This window comes from Rhamphochromis longiceps, linkage group LG18 (genome assembly GCF_057381845.1).
Source record: "Rhamphochromis longiceps isolate RC_006_pf linkage group LG18, R_longiceps_female_GT1.1, whole genome shotgun sequence".
In the NCBI taxonomy this organism is placed as follows: Eukaryota; Metazoa; Chordata; class Actinopteri; order Cichliformes; family Cichlidae; genus Rhamphochromis; species Rhamphochromis longiceps.
Window position 1 is genome coordinate 7,149,468 of NC_140574.1, and position 24,794 is coordinate 7,174,261.

The following is a 24,794-nucleotide window of genomic DNA, read 5'->3' on the forward strand; positions in this document are numbered from 1 at the left end:
GAGAGATGATGTGATTCGGTTCTTAATATGAGCTGTTTCTCTCCTTCTCCATACTTTTCTCTATCTTTATGCTACAAGTTCATCTTAGTTTCTTCTGAGCATAACCAAAGGTTTGCACCTTGTGTTTCCATTTAAGAAGGCGCCTCTTGATAGTACACACTGACAATAATACGCCTACCTCCTCGAGAAAGTTCTTCACTTGGTTAATGTTGTGATGTTGTTTTTCTTAATCGTGGAAATGATTCTGTCATCGTGCACCTTATTTGACTTCAGGCGTTTTGGCTACTCCTAAAGTTCCTGCTTTCTCTCAGATGTTTATTTATTCGTTTTTACTCTATTTTCCAGCTTAATGACGGCCTCCCTCACTTGCATTAACATCTCTGTGGCCCTTATATTTAAAGTTACAGTGACCAGCTATAAGTTACAAATTCAACAGTGTGAATAAACTTCAGATTGTCTGCTTCACTTGTCATAAAACATGAGGGAACAGGCTTCACCTGGTCATGAAGCCATGTGTCAGTCAACTGTCCAATGAATTTTGAGCCTCTGATTGTCTGCACTTCAATTACATTTAAGTTGTTTTGGTGTACAGTGGCAAAACCACAAAAATTGTGGCTTTGTCCAACAATTTATGGACCTGTAAAGTGCAGATTTATCTTGCACAGCTTTAACTGCACTAACATAAGATGGCTTCAGTGTTGAGGGAGTTTCATCAGCAGTATGTGAGCTAAACATTATCACACAATCCATGTCACATTTGTATATTTTATTAGATAAACAAAAATATTTTTTTTACAATTCAAATGAGGAAGTACATCAACAACAGAACACCTGGTAGAAGACTGAGCCATTTAAAACAGCAAAAACGAAGTGCAGAAAATATTCAGCTCATCTGATATTAAAGAAATAGAGATATAGAAGGCCTGGATGTTTTCCTTTCATAGAAATTAAAAGAATGGGCGCACGTCTGAGATCACAAACAGTAGCAGACTGTTTGGGTGGCAACTATCAAGACTGATACTGTTATGACTGAGTTAGTCAGTGGGTAGATCCCTTACTGTTACTTAAAGAGCTTTGGCAGCCGCATTGTAACAGATGTCAGGGTCTGCTACTCAGAGGAATGCTCTTTTGTGCATTTGTCTACATTCTTCATAGAAAATCAAATATTTTAATGAAGTATAATCAGAGAAACAATGCGAGCTACAACAGAAACAGAGAAAGCTTTTACATATATTACCAGAAACATGAACACAAAATGATACATTATTTGAGAAAGAATATTTTTACAAAAGAATTGGCATTACCCTTTAAACAGAGCATTTTAATATTACAATAAGCCATAAATACAGTTTTATTCCAAAATGGATATTCATCATTTCAAAAAGTTATTTAACAGCAGACCAAAACAGTTATTCTTGGGGCCATATTCAATGTAAAATGATTGTTTACAAATTTGATATTTCAATTTTTAAAACATACAACAACTATCTTTGTAGAATATATACGTTTTTATGTGAAATCAGAATCAGAAGACTTTATTTATCCCTAAGGGGGATAAATTCAGGTAACTGCAATAGAATATAAACTCTAATATCTACACGTGTCCTTGGTTACTTTCTGTGCTTTCTCCAAAGTCCAACTGTGCTCTTTCGTTTCACTTCAAGTACTGTAACGTCACTTCAGTAATGCAAAAATAAAGATTCTTTTGAACATTATTTGATTCTTTGAAACTATACTGTGATTCAGATAATGCCTCTCTCTATATTGGTATGAAATAGATTTCAACGCAAATGGATTTTTATGTTGATTTCATTGACTTTACCAGTGTTTTCTTAAAAAAAAAAATCTTTTGTAACAAACTAACAATGACAAAAATCCACTTTACAGACAAAATGCTTGATAAATCTTCTTTCTTTTTTTTTTTAACCGCATGAAGGAATGCAATGACCAAAAACAGAAGCATAAATAACATATAATCAGGTAAACACACTTTGAGTTGCCTTGTCGCAGTGCTGATGGATCTGCGTAGCAGCTCGTCTGACCTCAGAGAAACATGCTGGTTGCGGGACCTGGCTGACCCCTCGAAGGATTTTTCGTAATTGCCATAAATGAGCGGAACATTTTCAGGAAACACCTGTATTTCCTCTTCCTGTTCCTCTTCATCAGCTGGCTCTCATTGGTTAGCCTCGCTCGTGCGCAACAGCAACAGCAAACACAATGTGTACGACACTTGAGTCTTCACATGCAAAGAGCACAAGATAAGAACAAGAGCGAAACTGGCAAGCTCAAGCTATTTGACTTCCCTACGACACTTCTGAAATTTGGCGTAAATCAGGCCTGAGTGAGCAGAGAATAAAAGACGATGAAAGTAGTTTTTGTTCCAGAGTCTTTTCTTCTTTCTTTTTTTTTTCTTTTTTGGTTTTTTGTTTTGTTTTGTCTTATTTTGCTGTAGAAGTTTGTAAACTGTCTTCAGCCCATGACCACAAACAGCCACTGCTACTCAGCTTTGTGGCAGTAAATGTCCTTTAGTGCTTTTAGCTCTTCAATCAAGGTCTTGTTTTGGTTTTCCAACACAGCCACACGGTTTTCCAGACATTTAACATACTCTTTCTTTTTCCTGCGGCACTCACGAGCTGCTTCCCTGAGGAGGAAATGGAGGAAAAATTTGGATGAGTCTCCAGATGAAAATATAATATAAGAGTCAAGACAAGTCTGCACAATCCATAAAGAAAACAATGTCTGAGGCTTTTGAGTTTGAGTTTCGTGAGTTCGCGAATCTGTTTACGTAGAGATTCGCTGCAGTGTTTCGTTTTCAAATTTTTAAAAAAATCTGCCGATCACCTACAAAAGCAGAAATCTTTAGCTTTGACCTTTTGTGAATAGTCGCTTTGACACAAAGTGTGAACAGCAACCTCCAGACATGCACAATAACACTTCAGTCAAAGTTTCCAATATGCATGAATTAGGGGGTCCCCAACATTTATTCCCTTGCTTGCTTGCAATCATATTTCCATTACTGACATGGAATGATCTTACACCTCAAATACAATCTTTTACTTCTACTTCAGCTCCTACCTGTTTTTCATCAGCCGGACCTCCCTCTTGCGGGTGATCTCCTCGGCGTGCTGTGATGAGGGGTTCTGCATGCTGCCTGGAGACGCAGCCATTACAATGCTCTGAGCCAGGCCCGAGTTTGGTGAACGAAGCTGGTAGGCGGGGATGTCTCCAGTAGCGGCTGTAGATGAATACAGACAAAAGAATAGGAGATCAAGATTCTGCAACCTTTTACTTTTTGTAGATCTTTGTTGTCTTTATATTTTCCTCATAAAAACTCTAAATCTGTACAAGAATCTTTACCTGCTTCATTTATCCTTATACCATCAGACTAACACAGAATACAAAATGTTGCATTTTTTTTAAGAAAAATTCTTGAGGTGTGTCCTAACATTATGCTGTACTTATTATTTTATTACATTAAAAGCAGGAATTAGGAGCTCTAATAAAAAGATGTTGGCTCAAACAAACAAACTTCAAAACTTTGCTGCTGAAATACAAAGTCAAGCAGTTCCCACTTCTGAGGGATACTAAGCAACACAGCAAGTACCATAAAGTCTATTTCTGTTCTTTTTATGCAGACATTAGTAAGATCTGCTTTTGTTTTTACTTAATTTGCCCTCATAAATTGTGAATTTATGCTCTAGGACCAGAGTTAAGTGCTTTTAACCATAGGAACTAAAGGTCAGAGGCCTGCTGTGTCCAAATACTCTAAAACACCTTCAGTCCTGCTATTGCTAATGTAATGCAATGTAACTTTATAGCCTGAAGCGGTGCAGAATAAAAAACTTGTTATCAGACTGTCCAATCTAAATAAGCTGCTCACCGTTTGATTTTTGAATAGAGAGTCATTATTGCCTTTATATTATACTAACATTTACTGAAACATATGATAAACTGCAAACAATATGACTGCGTTTATTCTCAGTAGAATAAACCCATAAGTTTCGTTTGTTTCCTCACAAGATCTGGTATCGCTCTAACGAGATAACAGCACTTGCATTTGGGAGGTGACATTTTTGTAAACCACTGTATGCTACTGATAACTGGTAGCCTCTCGAATTCTTAAAAGAAAGTGATGCTAATTCTGGAGAAGGCTGAAAAAAACAAAGCGATTCTGTGGATGTGGTTTATGAGCTGCTTGATTTGAGTCATCACTTTCATGACTCAACTGTGTGCTGCTCTGCCTGCTGCCTCGTAACATTTCACCCTCTCGTTTTCACTTTGTTCCTGAGAAGTTTCATTGCTCTGCCCTGACCTGCTGTTCACACACACACACACACACACACACACACACACACACAGACACACACACACACACACAGACACACACACACACACTCATTCAGAAAGAGACACAGCAGGTGCAAACACACATACACGCACAGACACACAGAGCGTCTGTCTCTTTTTCTCTCATTGTGATAACAGAGTGACTCGGGCTGTGCTGACGTCAGTGCGTGCGTCTCACTTGCCCGTTTGCATTCTCTCTTCCCTGCCTGGCTTCTGTTCCAGGAAACTGGAGTGACGTCAAACCCCCAACTATCTTACCACCCCCTCCCCACCTCTCCCTTACTTATTACCCCCTCCCTGCCTGTCTGCCCAACAACCACTGTAGCGATTAAAAGACTGTGTGTGTGTGTGTGTGTGTGTGTGTGTGTGTGTGTGTGTGTGTGTGTGTGTGTGAGAACATACTCGCAACAGCGAGAAAGAGTCTGAATGGAGCAACGCTGAGCATACTAACTAAATGCTTGTTTACTTGCTAGATCTGAATTCAACCCTGAACTGTCATGAGTGTTTTTCCTGTTTTGCAACTGCAAGGACACCAGTATGATCTGTGTAAAGACTCATCTTTACTTTCACAAGGCATGAAATTGAAAGTCGAGTAAAAGTAATTTCAATTTCATAAATATGCCCCTGAATGCAAAAGCTTCTGCTCTCACAGTTTACTAAATAAAAGAGATCCTCTTGCAATTAGAAGCTCCAAATACCAAAAGCATATTTTTAAGAGGACTTACATTCAGGTATAATTAGAGCTATACATCAAATCAAAACATGCACAAATATCTCTCGAAAAAGCACAGAGAAAAGAGTCAGAGTGTTGCAGAGAACACATTATTAAACATGTGAAGAAGCTCTACCTGACTCAGTCTCATCCCCAGTTACAGCCATCTCTGGTTTCCAATAATCCAGCACCACGGCAGAGAGACACCTCACTACAAAAACTCTCCTCTACCACTATCCTTTTCTGCTTTACTTGTATCTCCTTTGCTCCCGCTTCTCCTTTCCTCTCAGCTCTCTGTATCAGAGTGCTCACTTGCCAACTTTACAGCCTGATTACAATTACAGGCATTGACATCACAATGACATCACTACTGCCCGCTGAAGTCAGTAAAACACCCTGGATTAGAGTTCCTCCCACCCTCCCCTCCTGCAGATGAGTAACTGAAGTACAGAAACACAATGTGAGCCAGGCAGGAACGGAGGGAGGGAGGCAGGGAAGGCGGGGGAGCTAATGGGGGGAGGGCGGTAGCTGAGGGGGTGTATTTTTAGCTCCAGTGACGCAACTAGAGCAACGTTCAACAAACAAGAGGATATTGTGTCCCAAGCGGCTGCCATGCAAACTGTTGAGCTCCCTGATTCAAGTTATGTGTGTGTGTGTGTGTGTGTGTGTGTGTGTGTGTGTGTGTGTGTGTGTGTGTGTGTGTGTGTGTGTGTGTGTGTGTGTGTGTGTGTGTGTGTTTTGGAAAGTGTTAAGGAAGTAAGAAAATAGTAAACATGGATAATGAAGGTTTTACATTTTTTTCAAGTTTAAGCAAACGTCCATTACTTATCCTGCTGAATTCTACAAAACAGTTATTTAACCAAACCTGTCAAAACAATATTAACCACTTAGTTGCCTGACGGGTCTTTGGTGGGAAAATCAGCAGCCAGGATGGAAAGGACGTGAGTGAAATTTATGGTATTACTAATTAGGAGGATCATGCATTATTTTTATTTTACTTTTTTTATTTGACAATTCTTGGCACTGTCACAGGTTTACATTTATCACAGCTCAGCCTAACATTTGCAGGGCTTTCACTTTAGACAAAAACCTGCACTCTAACTCCTGGTAATATCGAGAAAAGAATACCAGAGGAACGAAAATAAAGACAGCAAGCAACATTGATTATTGTTGGTTAACCATTGATTCTGAAATCAATTCAAAAAGGGAAACTCTGAACCTCTTAGTAATAGCAACATGCGTAAAAAATGTTTCTATGACTTTTCACCATGGTTAAAACAATCCTGATTAACTATTAGTACATCCACAGCCCTGCTGCTGAGCAGCTCTATTAGCTTTGTTGTTAATACAGAGCTCTTCAGCTGGAAGGAACGAATTAGCCCAAGCACATAGGTGGTTCTGTTTGTGCCAGCTGGATATGGACTTATGGACTGATAAGGTAAATAACACAGTGTCAGGCAGAGTTACTGAGTTACTGAAAAGGCACCTACATGAACTGAAACCTGACCACTAATATGAGACATTCATCAGCTATTACACTGCAAAACTATCGGTTATGATCATAGGGTATGAAACACGATGTCAGTGCATGTGACTCTGTGAAAGTATACAACGAACAGTCCCTGAAAAGCAGATTATGAAGTAACGAATTACAAATACTGTTTCAGGTATCTGTACTTTAATTGTAGTTTTTTTCCCGACAACTTTTTACTTTTACTCTTTCTACTTCTTACATTTTCAAAACCGGCTCATTACTCTTGCTTTAATGCATCAGAGGGGAGTTACTATTTCACGTCACTCCAGGCCTTCAAACATCAAACCCATTTGAACCTGCAATTTGAACTGCAAATTTAAAGCTTACATGTAAGTCCTCATGCTTTTACATCAGATAAAGGTTGGTCACATGTAACATTATGTATATGAGGTAGAACTATCTGTGTTATTTAAAGGTTGCATGGAAATATGTTATTGCGGGATAAACAGTTTAAACCCCACATCTACTGTTCTTCTGTTTAGAGTCAAAGTCACCCTCTACAGTGCAGGCAACAGAAAGCAGAGGCATTTTCTTTTATTTCCTTAATTTTTTCTGCTCACTTTCTGCTAATCTGATTCAAGATAAGAATATTTATAAGAATGAAATTTTAGACTAAAATAAACCACTAATATTATTTTCTTATTACATCAATATGGCAAGTTTCAGTTAGCTTTGCATAAAAGTAGCTGGTAGAAATGTCCTTTAAAGAGATACTTTTTACTTTCTTACTTTGAGTCAATTTCAGAGCCTGTACCTTTTCACTTTTACTTGAGTAAACAAGTGGAATCACTACTTCATCTTTTACTGGAGTATTTTTTAACAATAGTATCTGCACTTCTACTTAAGTACAGACTTTCTGTACTTTTGGAACCTCTGCTGATAAGTCAAGCGCATGGGCGAGTGCTACTTTGATCTTATCATTGACTGTAAATCAAACTAGAACTTCACCTTCTAATTAACATGTTTCGGATGTTCTGAATGCAATTATTTTCTTAAAGCATCAGTTCTCAAACCACAGATTTACTATTATGAACAAGTCAATGAGAGTAAATGAATGGGTTAGTTCGCCTTTTGTGTGTTCATCTTAATATCAGCAAAAAATGATCAGATATTGAAAACTTCCCTCGTCCTAACTAGCTTAAAATGAAAAGTCAGCAGTTTTATCCAGTTAACTTCAGGTTAACAAGCGTTGAGCACAACCAGCTCCTTCACAGAAAACAACTTAATTCTGTTCTTTTTCCTATTCATTACTTTGATCTTCAGGTTAAAGGGTTTAGTTTGCATGGTGTTGAGGCTGAAGTGCAACATCAGAAAGACCATTGTAGCTGAATTTCAAAAAGGACATGAAAGAAAGACAGAATTTTTTTTTAAACCCAATGAAAACAGGAGCCCACTCAAGGTGGTTCAGGGTATTTACTGATGATTACAGAAGTAGCAGGGGGGGATTCTTCAGTATGCAGAGCTATACTCTCTTCTTAGATTCACTCAAACACTGCAAAACGGATTAGCCAGCACTTCGTGGTGCAAAAGGATACTAATCCAAACCATACTGCAAGACCAACCCAAGAGTTTATCAATCAAAGAAATGGGACATTGTTCAATGGACGAGTCAGTCACCTGATCTCAACCCAACAGAGCATCCTGTTCAGTTAAATACAAAACTCAATGCAGAAAGATCCACAAACAAGCAGAAACTCAAGGGAAGAAAATCATCACCTGTAATGTCCATAGTTTTAGACTTCAGGCAGTCATTAACCCTTTGTCCAAAAAACCAAAACTGACCTATTCGTGTCCTTTAACAGGTACCAGAGGCTCCAAGTTCTGCCAGATGACAGCGATAAGCTCTTTGCTGAGCTATGTGTTACTTTCGATATGAAGCAAGAGATTAGACCTGACAACACAACATGGTCAACAGCAGCTGGACAGAGAGATATCTTAACTAAAGAAGAAAGAGAGTGGCTTGGAGTAGAGCAGATGAGTAAGCCTTCACCACATCTTGATGAATTCAAGCACTTACTCAGAACAAATAATCATCTTTTTGGTGCTTTGAAGATGGAACTGCAGCTGTGTTCAAAGTAAGAAATGAACTTGAGGCAATTTTTTACAAACTTGCTTAAGAAATCACTGAAAGTAAAAGATGAATATATTGCACAATGAATCCAAGTGGTGTGGACACATTTGTGGAACGTAATGGAAATCCTAATGAAACTTTAATATTGCAGAGTTATGAATCTCAAATGTTTTTTGAGATACAATTTACTGTCTGTAGGACGAATTACTGTCACAAAGGGTCTTGCATGTTTTCACTGAGAAACATCCCATAATTTATTGAGTCCTTAATCCCACGATGTCAGATGGGGATTACCATATTATTATTATTTTTTTACACAGATTTTGATCTCTGCTATCATTTATGGCTTATATCTGTGGAGAAAATAAATAAATAAAAATCTGAGGTGCCGTTAGAAAAAGCCAAAACATTCAATATTTACACCCCAACATGTATGCTGCTGTTTCGTAAAGGATGTTTCTGATATAAATTCAAAGTTGCACCCTACCTTGGATGAGTACCTGTCCTCCCTGGATAAAGAGCTGCTGTGGAGAATCTCCAGGCTGAGCTGCACACTGTAAGACAGTGGCTCCAGGCTGTGGGGTGGGACTACTTGTTACTGGCAGGTTCTGGACCCCCTGTAGACCTGGAACCCCAGGGCTGGACAACTGGATGGCTCTCCCTTGGGTGATTGCAACTGTGTAGGGGATTTCATGAAGTTAGAATGAAGAAATAGTAACATCTAATGCTTGAAATTTGATTTTCTGTGCTCCAATAGCTCACAGAGCTTTATGGTCCTAACAGGAGCCATAAAGCTCTATATGTCACGATCCTGGGTCTTATGACCCAGTGTTTTGAGTTTTAGTTCATTTTGATGTTTTAGTTTATGTAAGCCCTTCAGGTTCCTAAGTTCATTTGTTATCATGCTTAAGTGTTTCTAGTTCTTATTATTTCCCCCTCGTGTTTCCAACTATGGTAAATCTCCCCTGCTTTTCATGTGTTTCATGTCTGTGTCTTACATTGTGAAGTTTGGGTTGTCATGTCTACGTCTCATTATGTTTCCTGTTTTATTGTGAAGAGGTCTGGTGTTTCTGTGTTCATCGTGTTCAGTTTTACTCTTCCCCTGTGGCGTTGTTATGTTCACGTTGATCTACTGTGCCTTTCTGTTCCATGTTTCAGATCCCTATGTTCTGTCTCCCCCAGTCTGTTAAGTCCACATGTCTTGAGTTCCGTCAGTGTGTTTCCTGTTTTACTTTCACAGTCTGTTCTATGTTAATGTTTCTAGTTTTGCTTCCCTTGCCTCGTCCTGCTTAATTACTCTCAGCTGTGCTCTCCTCCTGTGGCTCATTCCCCCTCGTTATCCCTCAGTGTATTTAAGCCCCATGTTTCTCTTTGTCAGTGTTGCGTCCTCCATCATAGCTGTGTGATTTTTTTCCCTGTGGCTCCTTGTGCTTTAGTTTTTCCCAGTTTAGTTTATTTTGTATTGTTTTTCGTGTCCCACTCCACGCCAGCAATAAAGCTGTGTTTTTTGAGTTTACCTTTTGACTCTGTGAGTTTGCGTTTGGGTCCTACTCTTGCCTGCACACAGCCGTACTGTGACACTATAAGCTATTGGAGAACATTTTCTCTAAACGACTTAGATAATTATTAAGTTAACCCACTGTGAACACTTAAAGCTTCCAAATGTGTGCACGGGAAGGAAAGGAATACCTTTGCCTTTCATTCCTCTTCAAGCAATGAAATATTTCCTGTAATTGCATGTACCCGATGAACTGATTATATGCAACAATCTTGAGCCACTCTCACTTCTTTATATTTTCTGGGAAACATTTAAAACATGAATGGGAATTTGGTACACAAGGCAAAAACAGAGTTTTTACAAATTTAACAAATTTGAAAATCAATATTTGGTATGACCGCCTTTGTTCTTCAGCACAGCCTGAACTCTGTTAGGCAAGCTTTCTTTTAATTTCTTTTAACAGACTTCATGAAGCGTTCCCCATAGCTCATAGGTCAGTGTTAATTGGATTCATGAAGAAAGAAAGAAACAGAAATGGTCAGGAACAAGAACTGGATCGAAAAGAAGTGAAAAAGCTGCCAATATCTAAAGAAAATGCCTGGACAACTATTACTCAAGACCACTTTAAAAATTACAGGCTCCTTGGAAGCACGGTATAAATAGTGAAGTGTGGCTAAAACTCTTTTGCACAGTTCTGTAAATGTATGTTCCAGAGCAGAAAATGCTGAAGATGACTCTCTAGTGAGTGGACCATTCTCGTGTGTACTGACTGTATTGTCCGGAGCTGGTCTGGTAGATGGAGGTTGGCACTGTGGGGGAGTTGGAAACTGGCACTTCATCCTCCGTCTTTTCCTCTTCAATTTTAGGAACTGCCAGTGAGTTGGAGGAAAGCTCATTCAAAATTTTCCTGCCAAACAAAATAAAGTATTTTCATAAAGACCTTTTAACACTAGCAGACTTTTTATGACATATATCACAATTTATCTTACTCTTCATATCCTCTCACCAATATGAAGGACGCCTGGAGAGAAGCTCCCGCCTTTTCTGTGTGTCTGTTACTGACTCGTCATCCTCCAGTTCTGCTACAGTAGCAATCTGAGTAAAAAGCAGGCAGTAATTAATAGTGATGAGTAATCCACATTGTTTTCTTTTTTAAATTATTTTGGCAACATCATTTGTGCTAAATGTTGTCACTGAGTGGGTGTATCTTTCCACACACTGTCTTTTGTAGAACACTGGGAGGTGTTTGTGAGAGACAAAGATGACGTCAAAGAAGGAATTTGAGCTGCATTTTTTCAAGCCCTACTCTTTTCAACGCATTGCATGTCACAAGAGACAATAACTGTAGTGCGCAAAAGTCTTGCCACTCTTGATTTCTTTATAGTTTTCCAGGGAAAATTATGTATTGAAGTGTGCAAATATATATGGAAATACAGTATAAAAGGCAAAAACTGAGTTTTTACATTTCTAACAAGCTTAAACTCTTAGCGAAAGCTTTTTTGTAACTTTTTTTAAGTCTCCAGGCTTCTTAAAGGACATTCAAAGCTCTTTTTTTTTTAGGTATTTGTTGCCTTTTGTTCTGTTCTTGGTCATGATGATCCAACACCACCTCTGTAATATTGAGGTCTTAGCTCTGGGGAGGCTAATCCATGACTGATATTGATTCATTGTGTCTTTTTCCATCCAGCTATGTTTTACTCCATTGGCAGTGTATAGAGAGGTACTAGTCTGCATTCTTAATTCCAACAATTTTCACAAGATCCCCAACACCACTGACTGACATGGAGTCCTAACCCATGACACACACTCACTGTTGCCCCTCTCTCTTGACCTCCTCCGCACATATTGATTATGATTTTAACCAAAAATGTCAAATTTGGATTCATCACTCTGTAAGACTCACCATGTTGATTTTCAACCAAGCTCCTGTGCAATCTTGCATAACTGAGCTATTTCTTTCTACTTCCCTTCCTTAAGATTGGCCCAATTCTTCCACTGAGACATTTCTGATGAGGCTTAAACTGACAGTAGATGGGTCAACTGGAAGGCCTGATGCATTGAGTATTTACAGAATTTTTTCCCTATTTCCTAAGGACATGAATAGATTTTTTAGGCCTGCCACTTCTTTTTTTGTCCTCCATCTGTCCACACAATCCCAAGATATGCCAACTTTGTGGCTGATATCAAGGACTCAACTCTTTAGGAATCACCTTGGTGAGATATATATCTCGTAGGGGTGCAACGATACACAAAATTCACGGTTCGGTTCGGTTCGATACTTTGGTGTCACGGTTCGATATTTTTTCGATACAAAAAAATGTTCATGCATTTTTAATTTGTCATTTATTAAAATTATAAATATATATTTTAACTCAAAAGTACAGTTTTTAAATTTAACCCTAACCCTTGTGCGTGTTTTTTATTTTGACAGCGAATGCGCACCTGCGGACCACTTATGTGCAGCCCTGGTTATTTAGCTCATCATATTGCAGCCACAGAAATTCTTTTGTCCATGAAACCATAAAGCTGCACTTTCTTTTTGCCTTATAGTCTGATTTGTCATAACTTCTCCGTTTTGTGGTAAGCTTTTCTTTGGCTGTCACTTCTTCACCCTGACCTGTCTTATTTGGCTCAGCAGAACTGAAATGCTTTTACACGCTCACTCACATAAGCTCAGCGATTCTCTGCGCGATCAACCTCTCACATGTTTAAGCTTGCTGCATCATGTTTGCATAGTAAGCTAACGATTAATAAGACGATGTCAGAGGAATTGGTGCACAAATTATCATCACTCACAGATCAGTGCTGTCACTCTCTATACACAGTTCGCACGATTGCAAAGTGAAAGCAAAAAAACAAGCGCAAATTCAAACGCGACTTCAATATGTCACATATTGACAGTGGCTCACCGATGCCAATGACATAATTACCCAGCTACATTTCCGAAAGAATGCAAAAGCATTGACATATATTTTTCCTACAATAGCCCGACGGGCAGGGAAGAGATAGATTTTGGTAGCCCGACTGAAAAAAATCGCTAGCTCCGGGACGTCGGGCTAGCGATATTGCAAGCCCTGTATCTGATTGAGGAATCACTCATCTTTGGAAAAGAGAGTTTATTACAGAGAAATGTCTCTTTCCAAAATAAAAGCTATACTATCCGCTTCTTCTGGGCTATATTCTCAGCAGCATAAGGAGAATCATGTGCTAACAGCTGTCTAAATGACTCAGCTAAAGTTAGTAGCATGCTTGCTTTTTTTTGTCTGCTTCCACTTGCCTTTGCACTACGATGATGTCGGCGTAAATGTGCAGTCATATTCGTTGTGTTCCCACTAGTGCTTTCAGGTTAATCTCGTTGAAATGACCTTAACGCCACAACACGGCAAATCTCCGTTAACGCGCTACCGCCGATCACTCCCTGCATGGGGCTAGACGGCCAACACGTTAACGAGCTAACTGCGCTAACACACTAGTTCACACCAATGTAATTGAGCATTGCATGGCACATCCAACATACTGTTTTACTTTAGTCCATGACTGGCTTACCTTCAGGGTCATACGTCACATGAAAACCAAAATAATTCCAAACGCCAGATCTGAATGACGTTCAATTTGCCTGTTGCAAGGAGAGCTTAACTTCTGTCTCGCTAGCTTGCCCCGCTGCTCTTCCTTCTGACTATGCTGTCTGTGTTGAGCGCTCAGTGGATCTGCGCTCGACAGTGCAGCCTAGGCGGAGTAGTCGAACACAGATTCACTGAGCGCTCAACACAGACAGCATCGTCAGAAGGAAAATTGATAAAATAAATTACAAATGTTGTATTGTTCGATACATATGCGTACCGAACCGAAAGCACTGTATCGAACGGTTCAATATCGATACGAATATCGTTGCACCCCTAATATCTCGATGTCCATCAAACTCTTGTTGTTGACATTTTTCACAGATTCAACTAAAGAAATTGGAATAAAATGATGTGCCTTTGCAGTAGGTTGTTTGCAACAAAGTGCCTGAAGATATGATTTACATTGGTTCACTGCTAAGTTGTCTGTAATGTGTTGACACAGCACTGCTTTATCCCTTGAGATGGGTGCCTGTTTTATGTTCGAGTGATTCATAGATCAGTGTTAAGCAAAAACAAATTTAAAAAAATCATAAATCCTGAAATTGGTCATGTACAAGGTTTGAACTATGAATGAGTGAAAAGCAGTCAAAGTCCAAATGAAAAAACTTTCAGAAACACTGGAGAACTGTGGTTCAAGCCACTTTCAAATTACAAGAAAGTCTGGCTTTTTAGAAACAACATATAAAGGGTCAAGACATTTGCACAGCACTGTATATTCTGCACAATTATTTGCAAAAAAAAAGTTACCACCTTTCTCCCCTCAAGCATTTGTTTGTTTTCCCAACTGAAACATACTGTGGGAATAATAACAAAGTCAACCTGGTAATGTGTCATAAGCCAAAGGGCTTTTATGACTCACGCTGCTGTGTAATGAATGTACATTAGGATAATATCTGTACCAGACAAAGGTGCCGGGTTAAACAGAGGTGTGTCCATTAATTTGTAATAGAGTGGAGGCTGGAACTAAGCTTGTTAGCTTTATGCTCTGGAAGCAAATTTAAAGCAAGAAATAACTGTGCTGTGCTGTTACGCACACAGTGTTAGTGCTGACTTTAAACAGGATGTTTTGCATCCTCCAGATGTTTAATGGCACTCAATCAGAGTCTTACGTTAAGACTTACTGATGCAAGATTTATTTAAATAACAGTTATTACTGGAAACGTACAGCTAATACCAGCAGTCAATCGGCAACAAGTCAAACTTGCTACTGATAGTTTCACAGATAAGAAGTACAGAGTAGTTTGAAACCAGTCAACAAAACCACGTTGTGGTGTAGATCTATGCCAGCTGACTGTCCATTTCAAAGATATAATCTATTTTCATGCTAATTTCCTTGAAAAAATACTTTCCATGAGACGACAAAGTAACCTCTGCTTTGCAAACAAAGCTGCACAGTAGAGAAAAGTCTGCTTCTCCATTTTAACCACTGTTTCCTTTCTCAGGCCCTATACTTCTAGACACTGGTCCTCAATACAATAATATTAATAACTTCTTGCCAGCATTTTCACATGACAGATCACTGTTATCTGATGCATCTGCAGCTCTACAGCAGTCATCTAAACAAGACACAACATCTCCTGAGAGTGAAGGTTAGACTGATGAGCTTAAACCTCAGTTCCTGCCGCTCGCTTGAATCCTATTAACAGATGCACTACATTAAACCATAAGCCCTGCAGTGTGCCTTGTACACAGCAGTTACAAGTTCATTGACCAAGATATTGATCTCGATCTAAATTAGTGTACAGAGCAGAGTGAGGACAGTATTTACTGCTTTTCTAGGTGTTATTGTCAGGCTTTGTGGCTTAAATGTTCATCTTACTAGAGCATTTGCATCAGGAGTGCTTTGACAGAGATACTCATCTTGAAACATGTTCAAATGACTCGAGGTGTTACTGGAGGCTCGACTTGACTTAAGATTTGTCGGGACTTGTTTTCAGTGACTTGAGGCATAATCTGGACTTATCCTAATGGACTTGAAACTTGCTCTGAAACGTCTGACCTGATCATATCTTGAATTATGTAAGACCTGAGACCCACCCTGAGAGACTGGCAACTTGGCTAAGAGTTGACTTCAGTCTCCTGATTGACTTGGGTTCTGACTCTGGCATGACCCATAGGAGCCTCTAACTACTTTGCTTACTGCATACAGATGTTTCATTAGTCTCCAGTTAAAATTTGGAACTGAAATTAAATTTTGCGTGTATTGACAAAGCTATTCTCTGATGTGAAACACTGAGTCATCCATTAAAAGAGTTCAAATGAGTTCTGAGGCAAGCATGGGCCCTCACCTGGACAGTCTGAACTTGTGGTGATTGTATAACAGAGGCCTGCGGGGCCTGGATGACCCCCTGGATTTGAACTGTCTGACCAGGCAGCTGAACAACAGTCACACCGGAAGACTCTTCTGCTAGTGACGCCTGCAGGCACACATGAAATGATGAATGTTTGCCTGCAACAGTTAGACTTGAGTGTCTGAACACCTCTTGTCTCTGAACACATCTTAAAGTTTGTTTGTTCTCTTCCGGTTAAAACCACCAAACACTTCCTAACCGCGCATGTGTGCACCTGAGCAGCAGCTGCAGGAGAAGGGCTGGTTTCACTCTGGTTTTCCTCTCCATCTGTCAATGAGTCATTTAAACTTCTGTCCAGCTGAGACGATACGGAGCTATCCATAGTCGCTCACCTAGACAGACAGATGGACGGGCAAATTAATAATGATACAACTGAAGCAGACAAAGGCAATCCTAATGTTTTCTTCTCTAACATCATTACACAGGTAAAAGACAAATAAATGTGTTTTTGCAGTCCAATTTCCCCCTCAGTATTCATTAAACATTGGCTACAGATAGACATTTAACCTTGGAATATCGGCAAGAATTGTCTTGTGCTTACAAGACCTGTGTTATATTTTTATATTGTGTTATAAGTGTTCTATCTGCACTTAATTACTTTGTTCAGTACGATTCCGTTCAAGCTTAACTGACACGCAAAAAATATCCAGACAGCCGGGTGCATAGAGGCAGAAATAACAACATTAACTGCACTGTAATGAAGTGCAGAATAATGAGATGGTGAACTGAATGCTCCTCAATCAGTGAGTCTGAAATACAATTTGAGAAGACAGAGCCAACAGAAATAAATGAAGTGAAAACACTCCAAATTATTTGTCCGAAGATCTGTGCTGAGAGTAAGTGTTTTTCAGCTTGTAACAAATTTGCATTATATAACTAGCAAGCTCATTTAGTGTGGCAGCCACCAGGTGAAGCTGGCTGACTGAATTTAGGCTTTTTTTTCACAATTTGGACGACAGACTGTTACAAACTCGAGTACAATTTTGTTAGAGGGCAACAATGACAATGAAAGGCTGTAAAGATTTGTGTCCAACTGGGTTTTAGAAAATTAAAAGAGGTTTGCTTCAAATTAGAGGCTGGCTGCAGTGTCAAAACTAAACAAATGGAGGGATTCTAATTCTATTTTTACAGGGTCTCTACAACAAAAATTGGACTGATGTAAACAGCCAGCATCATAACTGGAAAGCATTAATATTTACATATACACATCAAGGACCCTCATGATGAGCCACAGAGCCCTGCCTTTTAGACTAGCCTCAAACTGTTTATTCTCTTCTACTGATGGCAAACTCTGAAGTTTCTTACTAGTGAAAATCTGAAACATTTCAATAAAATTTAATTAGCAATCCACAGCCGTTTGCCCTAGAAATGTCCTGAACCCGTTTTAATATATTTCGAGATGTGTGAATTTTTCTTAAAGCAGCACCCATATTTGTTAACAAGACAGCCACTTTTTAACGTTTCAAGTAAAACAAATTACACGCAGTTACAACAGAGCTTTGTCGGTTGAACTAAGAAAAAATAGGGGACAAAATGGACTTCCGTTTTAAGGGCAGACCTTACGGGGTGAAAATTTGACAAATGTTGGACTTTTATTTTGAGCAACATATTTTAATACAATTTTAAAATAAATTGTGTTACACATGACGAATTTGGAATAAAAAAAACAAAGTCTTCACATTGGATATTTTAGAATATTTTACGTAGTTGGGCTTAGGATTTTTATTTTGAAGAGGTCGCGTCCACTCCACTTCCGACATCTATTCCGCCTGACTTGACTTAGCTCAGTAAACTTCAGAGAGGAACTGCTGACAGTTGAGAACATTTTGTTTAACTCCATGATGGTCGGCAATTTGTCAGCTGTGGTTACAAAATTAGGCTTTAATGGAGCGTTTCGCACCGAAGATGTATTTGCACATTTTCCTTCGACTCTGCCCGACTGGCGCTGACCAAAAATGTGACAGCTTTGCAGCGACTTACCGAAGTTTTACGTAGCCTGAGTCGTCACTAATGACAGTATGGGTGAACGGCCCGTGCCTTCGCTCACGTAGTTTCCACGTCAGCGCTGATGATGCTGTGCCGAAAATGTCGACAGGCGAGTCAGTTTAACGCCGAAGAGTGTCGAGGTGGAGCGAGAGCATTCACTCCTTCCTGCTTCCTTGTTTACACTCGGCGGGCGAAAAAAACGAGCCGTGGCTAAATTCTTGCTTTAAGTCAACAGAATGCAGGAATTTCACGGGAAGACGCCACACATAAGATCTTAGAATCTGGAAATTAATTCAAATGTCTATCTTTTAGTTTTTCTACCGTGTATGTGTCCGCGAAATGTTTGAAATAAATTGTTTCCGAAAAACAGTCATAGCTACAGCTTAACTCGACCCCTTTATGTTAAAGTTTTCAAAAGGGTAATTGTTTTAATTTAGCATGGTAAGAGAAGTATATTCATATTCATACATTCAATTTTCGGAACAAGGAAATTTCAAATTAAACAACAAAAGTCGAAGTGTGCAATAACAGTGCTACAGTGATAGTTTTGTAACTTGGACACTCATGTTTACAGAGCAAAGTAATGCTGCTTTCTAGTGCCCGTAAGAAGCAATTACACTTTGAAAAGCCGAAGCAGATTAAGAGGAATGTATTGCATTTTGTTTGAGACATATTTTTTTAACTTAAGAGTACACGGAATTTATATTTAAGAGTGCAAACTTCATAGACTCCAATAAGAAAGTGATGCTTGTGTTGGCAGTTATGTCTACCACAATCAACCAAATAGCCCTGGGCATTTAAATTCAGCTGGATGTTTGATAGACAGTGATTAATAATAATAATAATAGATTGTATAGAGTATAAACTGACCACACAATCTAAAGAACAAATAATGTTTTATAGTTACAAAATAGAGGTTATATTTGGACTGTTAATGGTTACCTCACCTGTTAGAACTACATTATAAACTCAGACTTGTTTCCTGGTGCTAATTTTCTGTATAATGTCAGTCTGTTTAAAAAATGTGCAGATAACTGTGGTTTACTACAGATTCCGTGATGTACTTGCTGGGTTCCTTTATTTAGCACTGACTGGCTGACCCCTGAGCCACCATCTGTCCTCTTGTATGCCTGGAGAGGCTGCACTGTTACAACAGCGCCACCCGATGTTATCAAAGAGTAGTCCTCTTCATCTCAAACGGTGTGGCATAAATTTATATAATTCAAGAAAAAATGATTATGTGTGTTGTTGGGTGCAATGCATTGATGTATACAACATGAGTGCAGCATGTATTACATTCACTGTAGTGTAAACCATTCTTTCAGCATTATGATGATTGATATTAGTATTAGTCTGACTACAGTATTTAAGTTTTCCCAGTTTTGCTGTCCATCATTTTGTAAAGGTTTTGTGTCATATACTTTAACTAGCACAGCTTTATATTACAAAATTACATTGTCTTAATGCTCCCCCACTGCTGCTCCCTCCTCCTCCTCCATCTCCTTGGCCTATCCTGTAGCCAGAGGATGGAGTCTCCAGATGGCCAAGTACCAGCAACAGAAGGGGGACCCTGGGGTGACACAAAGGCCTGACAGTGGGGAGTTACATATGACCTGGGCCAGACAGCTCTTTAGCACAAAATTAGCCTGGGATAACTACACAACACAATTTCACGCTGATAATACCATCAAAGAAGTATTTGAGCATCTGCCATGGCCTTTCCAGCTTGACTGCCATATTTCTGGAAGATGCATGGCCTTTTTCGGGAAAGTCAAAGTTTAAAATGTGAGGGTAAAGTAATGTCATCTCATGATAACCATACACAAAATGATGAAGATACAGAGGCTTTATAGCTGTGTTTTTTCCAAGTATTAATTTGCAGATTAAAAAGATCAATTGTAGCATCTTGTACCAAGTGAAAGACTGCAGGTAATGTCTGCAAAGGGGTAGGCCCATCTCCTATGGCGTTTATTGTGCTTACTGTGCATCCTAAAACCATATACTATATTTTCATTGAAATTGCAAATGGAAGATGTTTCTGTTTGGGGAAACACTGATATTAAATAAGTGCAATACACATAGGAAATTCTATAAATGCCATAACTGAGCTTACCAAGAAGTAGTATATTTGCTCTTTTAATAAAGGTTATGCCAAATAAGATTTAAAATCATCTTAAAGAGGTACCACAGCAGTGCACCACAAGAGGTCACTACTGAAACACATATGGTCCTTGGTTATGTTGACTGGTGGATACTTAATTTTAAATCCTCTTGAAACTAGGAGCTTTTTAGCTTGCGTATCTCAAGACATTAATTATATTACAGATTGAAGTTTGTAGCAGCCCATCACACTACCACCATCATATTTAACTGCTGGTATAAAGTTCCTGTTATAAAATGCTTTGTTAGTTTTATAACAATTGTAACATGATTGAAACCTTCCAAAAAACTTTAGAGTGTATATATCGCCAGTTCACAGAATATTTTTCCAAAAGTCTTGGAGATCAGTAACATGTAGCATTATTCATGAATCATGATCTTAACTGAGGCAAGTGAGGCCTCCTTGTTCTTTTGTGCCCTCGTGGATGAGTCGTCAATGCATAATTCTAGTAGGCTGTAACTTCCAGGAAGATTCAGCACTGTTCCAAGTTTTCTCCGTTTGTCCATAAGGGCTCTCACCATGATTCACTGGAGAAACAACGTTTTAGAAATGGCTTTGTAGCCCTTCCGGACTGATAGATGTCAAGGACTTTTAGGTTTTTTTTTAACTCGGGCCATGATGTGTTGCTTTTTAAGATCTTTTAGCCTGCTTGACTTTGTTATTGTTATAAAATATTAAAATGTGTTTCATGATCTGAAACGTGAAAGTGTGAGAAATATGTAAATGAATAAGAAATCAGGAAGGGATCAAATACTTCTTGATGGTACTGTGTGTGGTTACTTGTGGGGTATATCAAATACAGGCTTTCTTGTCTATTAAGAATGGAAGTTAATTTTAGACTTTGGGAAGTGTAATCATCTGAAAAATTGACTCATGGTCAGCTTCTACATCTTCTGCATCTCATTATTGTTTTTACTCCTGCTGTTTTTAATATAGAATAAATGCCAGCCAATGACTGTTGCTTGTTTTGTTTGCCAGGATATCCCTTTATTTGGTGGATTTTCTAACCTGTTCTTGCTTTCTCTAGAAAGGTTGAAGGCCAAAGCCATTTTCCCCTTCACCCCTTTGCTTGTTGTAGAAACTGGATCCACTGTTGCTCTGCAGCTACATATATCTGTACCAGAACGTCAGTGAGATGTTTCTTCATTTGCCCCCCTCACTATAATTATAGGTTACTTTCTTTTGTTATGACAGTGTGATTGCACATTTCCTCTGTTATGTTTTGTGCAAATGATGATAAACAAGTGCTCATATATCCAAAGGTGAGGTTGTTTAATCCATTGCGACAGCTGCTGTGGCTGTGGTTGGTGGCCTGTGAGTACTCCAGCTGTGTTAAGAGTTAAAATAGCCTCCCAGCTGCATGCTGGCACTACATGATGGAGCGATCCTGTTGAAACACTGACCATATAAACCACACACACACTTTCTGCATACTTCAAATTCAGCAGTTCTCTTTTCTTGTACTAAACCTCGCACTGCATCCTTTCTTGGCACTATAACTCACTGTGTTCAGCCAGAGGAAGGCGATCCATGTGATCCATGCATGTTCTGAGGAAGCTGTTCCTGAAAGCTCCCCACATGGGTTTGGACTGGTTTTTGTAAAGGGGCTTGTTTTAATCCCAGGTGAGGCAGTAGACAAAAGTAGTAAAGGGCTGGGTACACACGAAACTTTTAATAAGTGGCGTCTCATCAAATTAGATGTTGGAAAAAATAAAGTATACTTCACTGAGTAAAAAAAGAAATGTGCACTGGTGGTGGAAACACACATAATTCCCAAGTCTTTAATTACTTATTAAGTCATTTCCTATTACCAAACTTAATCTCTGCCTAATCCTAATTCGTCCTTTAAAACCAAACTCAATTCTTAACTTTAAAGCAGCTTCTTAAGTCACAGAAACAAAAGTGTTTCACTTTGGAGGATTTCACACAGCTTTCTGTCCTTGTAAGGCAGAATTACAAACACAGTAAGTTGCTGGTTTCGGCTTTATTTTCATTCAGTGTGTCGATTCTCATTATTTCTTCCCTCCGCTGCCCCGTGGGCGCCAAACATTACCCACACTGACCACAGCGCGGAGTCACGGTGCAACTCCGGCCATCACTACTAGAGGTTGCATTTAAGTCCCGCTCGTAAGGCCTGCAATCCTGAAATAGCAGTTCTACCTCTAATAGGTTGTGGTATCTGTGTGTATCATCATGTCCGTGTTTTATTTCAGTTTCTCAAGAAAAACATTTTGGCCAACAGCGTTTTTTTCCATGGTCAAAATTGTTTTTTGGTAATGAGTCTGTGTTAATGTACCTAACTGAAATCTGTGCATTTTACCTATTTTTCTGGCCTTTCGGGAAATAAAATTAACTTTATACCCGAGTAAATGAAAATCTACTTAAAAAAATAGAATTTTTAATGAGGTCTTGGTTATTTTTCTTTTGGGGAAGGACAAAGCCTCTTTGGATAAGCTTAGGGTTCAATATAAACTGATCAATAGAATAAACCTTAACTTGTATGGTAAATGAAATAACCACATTCTACCGACTGATATAGCTAGATTGTAACAAACTGGTCCAAGTCGAGCACTGATTGCTAAAATAGATTTTTCTTTAATTGATTTAAGTTGGTCAACTTTAGTTAAACTTTACCAGGTGCACGTGAAGGCAACATATGACCGCGCATTAGCTCAGCAGAGAGAGAGGGAGAGAGAGGGATTGGGATCGAGAGAGGGATTGGGATCGAGAGAGGGAAGGAAGGAAGGAGAGAGAGAGACACAGCTAAACAGGTGGTCTGAAAACACGCAGAAAACAATGTCGTCCGGCGGGGAGAGGCGGAAAGACCGTTAGCTCTCGCTTCTGTGAAGGAATACCGGGACAGCCTCGGAGCAGAGCAAACGAAAAACCCATGCTCCTTTTAATTTTCTCGCGGATTTCTCCTCCTCCTCTCTTCTCGGTTTTGCTCCGAATCTGGTGAAGATCTCGGATACTAAACCATGAAAGTCACGGTGTGTTTTGGCAGGACCCGGGTGGTTGTGCCGTGCGGGGATGGGAATATTAAAGTCCACACACTCATCCAGCAGGCTGTCATGAGATATAAGAAGGCTATCGCCAAGGTGAGTGGCGGCTACTTTGTTTTCTTGCGGCTTTTGTTTTCCTGGAAACAATATTGCGCCGTGCAGGCAGGCTCTGCGGGCACGCTCAATATGGCGCAAAGTTCACACAGATGCAAAGAAGAGGGGGTGAACAAAAAGAGGGGCTTGTATTTACTCTCTTGCGCTTGCTTTGCACAATTTGCTCATCTCCAAACCGTGAGCGTGTGTGCATTCGCCCGTGTGTTGGTGCTTTCAAAGAAAGGCGCACCGCCATTGTGGTTCTTGTGTTTGTAAACCCACAAAACTTCCACAGGGATTTCTAACTGCGGCACACAACACAGCGGTCCGCGTTTGGCTGCAACCTCGAAGCATAAAACGTGAATTTCTAACGCCGATCTGGGCACGCACTTTTTGTAGACTTCGCATCCAAGTTGCAAGTCCACGGGGTCGTGCCTCTGAAAGTTGCCAGCAGAGATTAGCCTACTAGCGAGTTAGCCAGCAGGCTGCAGGAGGAGGACTTGCAGGACTGAGGTGATTTGGCACCAGGTCAGTGCAATTAGCAACTGGAGAGGCCTAATGTATATATCCCGTTTGAAGAAAGGGACTAAAGAACCACGTTTCTGCTCTTTTATTTGGTTCATCATAGTGGCTTGAAGGTTCAGTTGGTATGTGCAGGTAATGATGGAGCAAATCAGCAATGCAAGAGAAAATAGGGAGAGGAGGATCACACTCGGGGACTTTTTGAAAAGTTATGTAAGGCTGTAGGTAGAATCATCAGAGAAGGAGCTGTCTTCAGCTGCACGGCTGGGTGAGCAGGCACTGGGCCCTGCAGGACGGACAGGGAAACTGCAGAGCCAGTTCCAGCTGACTGTTGGGAGATGTGATGGACCTGACACATAAATCATGCAGATAAAATGGAAAGAAAAGAAAATTTGTAGCTGCAGATAACCTCTGAATTATCTTAGTGTTCGAGGTTGTCTAGTGAGATAAGATGATGCCGGGGAACAGCAGGATCATAGAATATTGTTTCCAGTAGCGCTGACCATTTACATCATCATAATCTGATAAATATTCACTTACAGTGTTGAAATATTCAATGGAGTCATGGCTTGGAGTGACTAAAGCTTTTACATATTCCTGCTTTAAGAACACTTTTGATCCTTATGTCATTCCCTTGATGGATATTATGCCATTAGTTGGTTAGATGTTACAGGTAGTAGTTTTATTATTATTCCAGCTATTTCAAAGAATTGAAGTTGCTGCAAATTATCAGTGGATGTAATTTGAATACTTGTGAATAACGGGCTAGTCTCCTTTAAGGAACAAACCTTAAGCAGCAACTCGGGTTTCATAATTTATGAATGCTTTTCCCATCCGTGTGCTAAGTTTAAGCTCATCTCTTTCTGCTGTAATGATAGTGACCCACCTAGAAGT

At 39.5% G+C, this 24,794-nt stretch overlaps 2 protein-coding genes across 8 annotated transcripts in view; one reads left to right on the forward strand and one right to left on the reverse strand.

The window, feature by feature from the left end:
• Positions 1–758: 758 nt before the first annotated feature.
• Positions 759–18,236, reverse strand: crema (cAMP responsive element modulator a). Of its 3 annotated transcripts, XM_085389255.1 has the most exons (8): positions 18,117–18,236; positions 16,351–16,468; positions 16,074–16,202; positions 11,169–11,257; positions 10,933–11,069; positions 9,152–9,340; positions 3,076–3,235; positions 759–2,641 (listed from the first exon to the last, which is right to left on the reverse strand). In XM_085389255.1, exons 2-8 carry the CDS (start codon positions 16,456–16,458, stop codon positions 2,497–2,499), a joined length of 957 nt encoding a protein of 318 aa, XP_085245381.1. In that variant the 5' UTR covers positions 16,459–16,468; positions 18,117–18,236; the 3' UTR covers positions 759–2,496. The 3 variants fall into 3 exon arrangements, with proteins under 3 accessions (XP_085245381.1, XP_085245382.1, XP_085245383.1); XM_085389256.1 differs by lacking the exon at positions 16,074–16,202; XM_085389257.1 differs by lacking the exons at positions 9,152–9,340; positions 10,933–11,069; positions 11,169–11,257; ... (1 more) ...; positions 16,351–16,468; positions 18,117–18,236 and adding an exon at positions 5,196–5,487 and having other exon boundaries at positions 763–2,641.
• Positions 18,237–22,997: 4,761 nt separating this feature from the next.
• pard3ab (par-3 family cell polarity regulator alpha, b) overlaps positions 22,998–24,794 on the forward strand; it is a 250,370-nt gene continuing 248,573 nt past the window's right edge. For all 5 annotated transcript variants that reach the window (XM_085390426.1, XM_085390427.1, XM_085390428.1 and 2 more), the window contains exon 1: positions 22,998–23,381. In XM_085390426.1, coding sequence (XP_085246552.1) covers positions 23,262–23,381 — 120 coding nt within the window. In that variant the 5' untranslated portion in view covers positions 22,998–23,261. The remainder of the gene's footprint in view (positions 23,382–24,794) is intronic.